This window comes from Nicotiana tabacum, chromosome 21 (genome assembly GCF_000715075.1).
Source record: "Nicotiana tabacum cultivar K326 chromosome 21, ASM71507v2, whole genome shotgun sequence".
Lineage (NCBI taxonomy): Eukaryota > Viridiplantae > Streptophyta > Magnoliopsida > Solanales > Solanaceae > Nicotiana > Nicotiana tabacum.
Genome location: NC_134100.1, coordinates 95,829,056 through 95,838,141, shown reverse-complemented (window position 1 = coordinate 95,838,141; position 9,086 = coordinate 95,829,056). Strand labels below are relative to the sequence as shown.

The 9,086-nt window shown below is 34.8% G+C and overlaps 1 protein-coding gene across 2 annotated transcripts; it reads left to right on the top strand.

Moving 5' to 3' along the window:
• Positions 1–2,351: 2,351 nt before the first annotated feature.
• LOC107810588 (beta-glucuronosyltransferase GlcAT14B) lies at positions 2,352–6,638 on the top strand. Of its 2 annotated transcripts, none has more exons than XM_075242124.1 (4): positions 2,352–3,093; positions 4,530–4,605; positions 4,715–4,830; positions 5,851–6,638. In XM_075242124.1, exons 1-4 carry the CDS (start codon positions 2,625–2,627, stop codon positions 6,363–6,365), a joined length of 1,176 nt encoding a protein of 391 aa, XP_075098225.1. In that variant the 5' UTR covers positions 2,352–2,624; the 3' UTR covers positions 6,366–6,638. The 2 variants fall into 2 exon arrangements, with proteins under 2 accessions (XP_075098225.1, XP_016490864.1); XM_016635378.2 differs by having other exon boundaries at positions 2,352–3,153.
• Positions 6,639–9,086: the final 2,448 nt, after the last annotated feature.

Sequence of the window (9,086 nt, the reverse complement as noted above, 5' to 3'; positions counted from 1 at the left end):
AGTGGCCTTTTGTGGATTACATTTATTGATTTATTTGAATAATAACTATGTAAATTGTAGTTTTTTAAAGTGGTGTTTCTATTCTATAGTGGGAAATACATTAAGATAAGCTCATTTTGAATTTAACACGCTTCACTTAAAAAATAAAAGAACAAAGATTTTGCTTATAGAAAATGGTTACATTTAACGTAAAAGTCTAATTCATTTCAAATAGTTTATAGTCATTGAGACATAAATTAAAGTTGCATATGTACCTTTTTACATTACGTTAATCATTATGAAAGGTTAAAAAATTTAAACAAAGGTCCTTGCCCCATGTTCCGTATGATACCATGATAATACGAACCTCTTTCATTATACTTATACAAGAGTATACAAGTACAAAAAATAAGGTATGTGCTAAGGAAGATTAATTTTTCTAGAAAATGTAATTATTGTTGGGTATAATCAATACTAAAAGAAAGTGTTGTAGCGCAATAGTTGATTACCATTAAAAGTGCGAAAATTAGGTAAAAATTGTATGGGGCGCCTTATTTGGTCGCCCACATTTAACATGTACCCATGTTTTTAAAATTATTTAACATATACCCTAATTTTGACAACTTCAGATCCTGCGACCTATGCGCTCCTTTCTTCCTCCTCTTCTTTTCCTCTTCTTCTTCTTTTCTCTCTCAAACATGTTATCCTGTAAGTTACACATGTTATCGTTTCTGGAAATTGGATAAAGCGACAAATCAAGAAGAAAGAAAGACTCGCCACTGCCTCTCAAACATGAATACATCTCAACACAAAGTACGTAAATAATAGAACGAGGGTTTATTGTCAAAGCTTGAAGAAGCATCAACTAAAGTTTGGAACTGCATGGACAAACTTCAGACATTACCATGTTAAATTTTGTCTGAAATTTGCAACTATCGTGCCAGAAAAAATTATTTGAAGTTCAAACATAACAAACTGATTTTGTCTGAAGTTTGCACTACAAACTGAAAAACTTCAGACTAATTTGTCTGAAATTTGCACCCCACCACAAAGTACGTAAATAATAAAACAAGAGTTTATTGTCAAAACTCGAAGAAGCATCAACTTAAGATTGGGACTGCAGGGCCAAACTTCAGACATTTCCAAGTTAAATTTTGTCTGAAGTTTGCAACTATCATGCCAGAGAAAATTATATGAAGTTCAAATATAACAAGCTGATTTTGTCTAAGTTTACACTACAAACTGAAGATTTTCAGACTAATTTGTCTGAAATTTGCACTACGAGCTGAAGTTTTTTTGATTGCTTTTGCAAGTCAGGCCAAATTTCAGACGAAAATATCTGAAGTTTTACTTTGATAAGGTCACACTTCAGACATAAATTCTTGCTACTTCAGGTTCCGTATGTCTGAAGTTATCCGAAAAGCGGGTACGCTTATAATTATTTTTGTAAAACGGGTATAAGTTAAATTATGACAAAAAAAGTGAGTATAGATGCAAATCCATGCTACAAAATGAACCGTGTGGGGTCGCGCGTGGAGAAGCTGTCAATCTTATGATGGTTGACGATATCATTGCCTTTTAGCACAAAGTCCTTTTAACTTTCTTTTTTTTCCACATAAATAATGTGCCAAATTCATTACCTATTTTTTCAACAAATATATATAATTAATACATAAATAATACAATTATACAAATATTATATATAAAATTATATATTTAGTATTTAGTTTTGGTTGAGTAAATAATTATTTAAGTTAATTCTTTTTTTCGCTAGATTTCTGGTACCCTCTTAATAAAGGGATTAAGATATTCTTTCGCTAGAAAATAATGAATTCATGCTTCTATTCGCGTCAGGGTAATGACTTCTCACACCATTAGTTTATATTTATTTATTGTAGCAAGTAATTTTTTTTTTAAGATTATGAATCACATATTTTAAGGAGACTTACTTATATATATCCTTTAGATGACATGATAATATAAAAATTCTTTATATTATGGCGTATATAACTTTTTTTTTTTTGGTTTTTTCACCTAGCATCCAATATTCACGTTGAGTCAGACTAGTGTGTATTCGTACCACAAGGTATCACTTTGGAAGTAAAGCTCCCAGCTAAAACTGACTTTATTTTAAAGTTCGAACTCAAAATATAAGAAAGAAAAAATACTTACCATTCCATCATTAAAGTAATGAAATATATATAACTTAAACTCTTGTTAAATGATTCTTTCACTGGAATATTTTTGAAGCATCATAGAATAAAATTATTCCCTAAGAAAAAGACAGATTATTCAGTTCATTACACTTATCTTGGTGGTAGGGTCCACTAACCTCCATTTAACATCATGTTTAGAGAATTAAGCAAGATTTCTTATACTTGCACTAATCTTGTAAAAACATTCATTGATTCCCTAACCTGCGAACTGCTCCAGAACCAACGCAAGAAACACCTTTTTACAACTGTCCAAACTTTCAGTGAAAACACACACACACACACACACACACACACACACACACACACACACACTAGATTTTCAAGTCATAAGAGCAAAAGAACGAAGCTCAAGAATGGTAGTACTGTTTTCCAAGAATACATAAAGTCCGAAGAACAAAAAAAGAATCTTGGAAATAGTAGATCAAGAAAATGGAACTTACCATAAAGAAAACAAAATGGATGCTACCTCTAGTTTTCACCATTTTAATCTCCATTTTCCTAATCATTTTCGTTTCTACTAAAACCCCATTTCAAAAATCACCCAATAAAGCTAAAGTTCCAATCTTTGTTGAATCAAAGCTACATACATCTCAAACTAGGCCTATTTCAACAATACCCAGATTAGCTTATTTGATATCTGGTTCAAGTGGAGATGGGGTTAGTTTAAAGAGAACATTAAAAGCTTTGTACCATCCATTGAACCAATATGTAGTTCATTTAGACCTTGAAGCACCAGCTGATGAGAGATTAGAGTTAGTAAACTTTGTTAAAAATGAGCCTTTATTTGTTAAAGTTGGGAATGTGAGAGTTATTGTGAGATCTAATTTGGTTACTTATAGAGGTCCTACTATGGTTAGTAATACACTTCATGCTGCTGCTATTTTGCTTAAGGAAGGTGGTGAGTGGGATTGGTTTATTAATCTTAGTGCTTCTGATTATCCTTTGGTTACACAAGATGGTATGTGGTTAAAACTGTTTTCTTGCAATCTTTTTTAGTCCTTGCCCTTTTCTGTGTGTTTGCTAGTGAGTATCCTTTTATGAGCTAGTTGTCATTGTTTGTTTAATATTTCAGTTTTCCTTTCAATCATTTGCTGAGATTCTTGGTTTTCAGATTAGGTTAATATGGTGCTTGCTATTGCTTCCATTCTTTTTGTTTCATATAGGCAGAGGCGGGGCTAAGATTTAAAATTTATGGGTTCTTAACTTGCCATCGATTCCATAGCTTGTTTTACTTACTGGGTTCACAATTAATTATTTAGACATATCTAATGGATTTCCTCGTACAAATTAAGGGTCTAAAGAAAAACTATTAGGTTCGTCCGTACCCGTAGTTAATACTCTAGTTCCACCCCTGCTTGCAAATGATGCGAACTAGTTTCAATTAAGACTTAGTTGTTGTTACTCTAATGCAGGAGCCCTTTGAATTTGACAAAAGACTTGTATGCTTGTCTAAATATAAGTGTGAGATTTTAGAGAATACCAATTTGCGTTACAAAAGTAATATTTTAGTATTGGAATGAGAGCCTTGACGCAGCGGTTTAAGTTGTTGCTGAAACGGTATCTTGCAGAAATGCGAGGTAAAGCTGCATACATAAGATCCAATGTGGTCCGACCCTTCCCCGGACTCCGCACATAACCGAAGCTTAGTGCACTTGTTCCAGTGTTGGAGATGAGCCTAAATAGAAACTAATGGATATAGAATATTCATGTAGTGCCCGGCTAGTTTGGAATTGAGGTGTACTTGATTGATAGGTGTACTTGATTGATACATAGATTGAAATCTCTTTTTTGTTTGGTTTAGGGGATGGGGGCACTTTCTGTCCAGGGGATTGTGGTGCAACAGTTTTAGAATACTATGCTAATCCTATCATCTGGAAAAATAAATTAGTAAATTTGTTGAATCCAAGTTTAACAGGAGTTCGAAATTGTTTTAAGCAGCTTCCATTTAATATAAGTGCATGAACTGGTTCATTGAGAAAAGACTTGTGTTCATGTAGATATAAGTGTGAGACTTCAGAGAATTCTAATTTGCCATAAAAGCAAAATTTTTAGTACTGGAATGAGATGAGCCTAAAATTAAATAGAGTTTAATGGCTGCAAAATATTCATATAGCCGCCCTTCTATTATGGAATCGAGGTGTGCTTGATTGGTACATTTAATTGATTCCTCTATTTTTTTTTGGGGTGGGGGTGGAGGGGTGGGGTGGGGTGGGGGAGCACCTTTGTGTGCAGGGGATTGTTGTGAAACATTTTTAGCATAACTCTCATCGTGTGAACTGGCTCATCGATTACCCTATTTCTAATGATGTTGTGCCTTGATATTGTGTTTGACAGATTTACTTCATACCTTTTCAACCGTGCCAAGAGAACTTAATTTTATTGAGCATACAAGTGACATTGGATGGAAGGAGTATGTGGATCGCTTTCATTTGATCAATTAATCATCATATCTTTGGTGCTAAAAATAAAATGAGATTGAGGAAGCTGGTTTAGCTTACGAATTTTATTTTTGCTTGTAGATACCACAGAGCCAGGCCTGTAATAATCGATCCAGGGTTGTACAGCCTGAATAAATCAGACGTCTTCTGGATCCCACAGAAAAGAAGTATGCCGACAGCATTTAAACTATTCACAGGTGAGAATTTTGTTAATTTCTGAGTCAATTACTGGTGGATGCAAAAGGAAGTGATCAAGCTCTTTTGGCTGCCTTGTTCCTTTGCCTCCTTAATTGTCGATTCGGGTGTTTTTGCTTTCTTCTTACTATTTTTCTTTGTAGAGTATCTGCACATGTTGATACCAAGAATTTCTAAAATTACGTTATAACTCCAAAACCAGATTCACCTCACTTATCTTCCTTACTACTGTCTGAGATTAGCTGTCTGTTTTATTTGTCCGCATGCATTTAAACTGTTATTGTCGCTTAGTTCTTAGTTCAAGCATGAGTTATCTCGTGCTACAATATGACCTCAAAACATTTTGCCGTGAATTATGTTTTGTTATAACCTAAAGCATGATCGTTCTGAATATCTGAGGCATCAAAACTGGGAAGGATATCAGGCCTGAGCTGATGAAACATTGTAAGCTTTTGGCAAAACTACACAAAGATGACTGCGCAGAAAATTTGTCTGAATTAAAAGGAGATCCTGATATGCATACACTCTCAAATGTTTGCCTCTGTTTCCTAGTACTTGCCTCCTTCGCAAGGGTTTGTAGAAGGCCTTCTGAAGAATAATAAGAAGAAAGCAAGGACACACCAAACAACCATCAATCCCAAACAAGTTGGGGTCGGCAACATGAATCCTCGATTCTTTCTTTAAGTTCAGATCATATCATCATATACCAAAATAAAATAAAAGTGAAAGTGAATAATAAGTTAAATATATATTAGGCCTTCTGAAAAATAGTAAGAAGAAAGCAAAGTCACCACTCCAAACAACCATTTTTTTTTCTTGTTGAATATTGAAATGAATACTGCACCAGTGTGGCAGTAACAGAGAAACTCATTTTGAGCTAGCACTATATGATCAGTGTTTCAATTTTGCACTTTTGTCTCACGTCTATTAAAAATGTAAAATTTTGCTTCTGTACAATGAAAAATCAATACAATATAACCTATTAAAGATTTTGAAGATGTGCTGTTATCCTTTTTCCTCAGGCTCTGCTTGGATGATGCTCTCTCGCCCCTTTATGGAGTACCTTTTATGGGGTTGGGATAACCTCCCGAGGATAGTCTTAATGTACTATGCCAACTTCCTTTCGACGCCTGAAGGATACTTCCACACTGTCATATGCAATGCAGAGCAGTTCATAAACACTACAGTGAGTCACGACCTGCATTTTATATCCTGGGACAACCCTCCAAAGCAACATCCGCATTTTCTCACTCTTAACGATTACCAGAACATGGTCGACAGCAATGCATCATTCGCCAGAAAATTTGGAAGGAACGAGCCAGTGCTCGACAAGATTGATTCTGAGCTCTTGGGGCGTGAAGCCGACGGTTTTGTTCCTGGTAGTTGGTTTGAAGGTGGGGATGTAAATGCCACCATCACACAGTACATTCTAAGAAACATAACTTCACTGAGACCCGGTCCAGGTGCACAGAGAATAAAAATTCTTATTTCTGATCTTTTATCTGATAAAGATTTTCACACAAAGCACTGCCTTTAGTTCCTGGTCGTGTGACAAATTGGCGTGCTGTAGCGAAAGTCTCTCAGTCCAATAACAGATTAGTCGATCGTTGCTTACTGCCCTTGAACGATGTATTAATAATCGGGGATGAAGCAGCTATACCATATTCGAACATATCCTGCTATGAAGCTCAAGTCAGGAATAGAAATGTATTGTTTTTGTAGGATACATGTTTGAGCCATTGTTTGCAATTTTGTTAGCCAAAGTGCTGATGAGATGTTATTATTGAATGAAGTACATTTTTCGAAGGCATGATTAAGCAAGAAATTCAAAAATAGCCACAGTTTCAAAAGTAATCAAAATTTAGTAACTTTTCATATAAAGATAAATTTGAACGAGAACACTGTTCAAAATCCGGAAAATACTCCACCATATTATGCTGGAACTCCAGCATTATATTGGAGTTCCAGCATAAGTATACTGGAACTCCAACATAATATATTGGAGTTCCAGCATAAGTATACTGGACTTCCAGCATAATATACTGGAGTTCCAGTATAATATACCGGTCCAGCATAATATGCTAGAAGTTCATACATAGGTGCACCGATCTTCAATATATTATGCTGAAACTTTCCGTGTTGCAGGAAAATAGTGGTTATTTTTCAATGACTTTGCAAACGCTGGCTATTTTTGAATGACCGGTCCGAAAATTGGCTAGCTCGTGCTATTATTACCATGATTAATGTTTCTTCCCCGTGAATCTCATTTGGGTCGGGTTGGTCCAATGGGTCAGATTATATGGGTGGGTTTGACAAATTTATAAGGAATGAGACACGTCATATAAATTTATAATATTTTCTGAATTAGTTTTCGGCTATTAGTTTTAAGGATATGTTTGAGCAAAAAATTTAATGGTAGGGTCAAATTTGGCTCAATTGGTAGACGGAGTCAATTTTTGTACCAATTTTAATAGTTCAGGGATATTTTTGACCTTTTTAAGTTCTTCTTAAAAAAACCGAGGGCCCCTTGAAATCATATTCTACGGTTCTACTCAAAGTAAAAGCTAGTATTTGAAGGGTTTTGTTGTGTTTAACTTTTTACACCTTCAATAGAATGTGTGCAACAAAAATTTGTTAAATAACCTGCGTGTTTCTTGAAAAGAACGCGGGTATACATTTTAACTCTTTATGTCAAGTGTGAAACAATAACTTGATCATAACAACAGAATATTGAAACTTGGTTTGGTGATTTGAAATTTGCCTTAGGTGTCATAGCCCTCCCAATCAGAGACCGGTCCAGAATTTAAAATTTATGAATTCCTACTTTTTGCAGCAACGTCATATTAATATACAATAATAATTGAGTTAAAAGTTAAATATCTACAAATATTTATATAAACAAGGTTTGTTGTTGTTGTTTTTGTACATAAACACGGACAGGGGCAATAACTTTTGGGTTCACGTGAACCCATATGTTATACCGGATAGTATACTGAGGTGCTCCCTGGCATTTGTTGGAAGGCCGAAATGCACAAAAGCCCATTGTAAGGAGACTGTTTAATACCTAGCCAGTATAACTATTTAAAGTTTAGCCACTTTTTAATAAGTAACTAAAATTTGAACAAAAATACCGCTCCGCTTCATTTCCCCCCATCTTAACAGTTACATATTCTTCATAACTGGCAGTCAGGCACTGCTGTTCCATTCTCTATCTACTACTGTACTAGTAGTTCTTGTACTTATTATATAATTTTATTGTTTAATTGCCCATGCAAGTGTTGCGTTTTTTGCTTTTGCACGTACCACGTAGAGATAGAGACCAGGCCGCATTGGTGGACTTACTCCATAGCCATACGAAATTATATCATATGATGATTTAAAATTAATTTTACGATAAGTTTAGTCTTTATTAAGATGGAGTCAATCATGGAGGATAAATATAGCTCGAGTTCTGAAGTTTGCACTGCAACAAGCAAATAGACCTCGAAACAGCTACAAGCAAACTTTAGAATCGAGTGTAACTCTACTAGGAATGGCAAACGGGCGGATCAGGTGGACGAGTCGAAAACGGGTAATGCAAAAACGTGAAAATAGCACGGGTTAGCCAGTTTTCGGACTGATAATTGAAAAATAGTCAGCGTTTGCAAAGTCATTGAAAATTTTTGCTACAACACAGAAAGTTCCAACATAATATAATAGAGATTGGTGCACATGTGTATGAATTTCCATCATATTAAGCTGGAACTCCAGCACACGTAAAGTTCCGACATAATATACTGGAGATTGGAACACTTGTGTATTAACTTCAAGCATATTATGCTGAACCAATATCTATGCTGGAACTCCAGTATATTATGCTGGAAGTTCATATGTAAAAAATTCGAACTACAGTATATTATGTTGGACTATTTTCCGGATTTTGAATAGTGTTTTCGTTCAGATTTATCTTTACATGAAAAGTGGCTAAATTTCGATTATTTTAGAAACTGTGGCTATTTTTCAATTACCACTTGTAAATCTGGCTATTTTTTAATTTCACCTTGCAAAAGGGGATAAATTATTCGACCCGACCCATATTTCATACGGATAAAAAATGGGTTAACCAGCGGATAATACGAATATCCATATTATCCATGACTTATTGGATATGATCACTTTTGGGAGAATTCCTAGTCTCCCAAACTTGAGGAACCCCCAATTTGAGGCTTTACAAATGTAAAAATTTAACCCATTAGTTTTCTAAATGGATAATATGGTT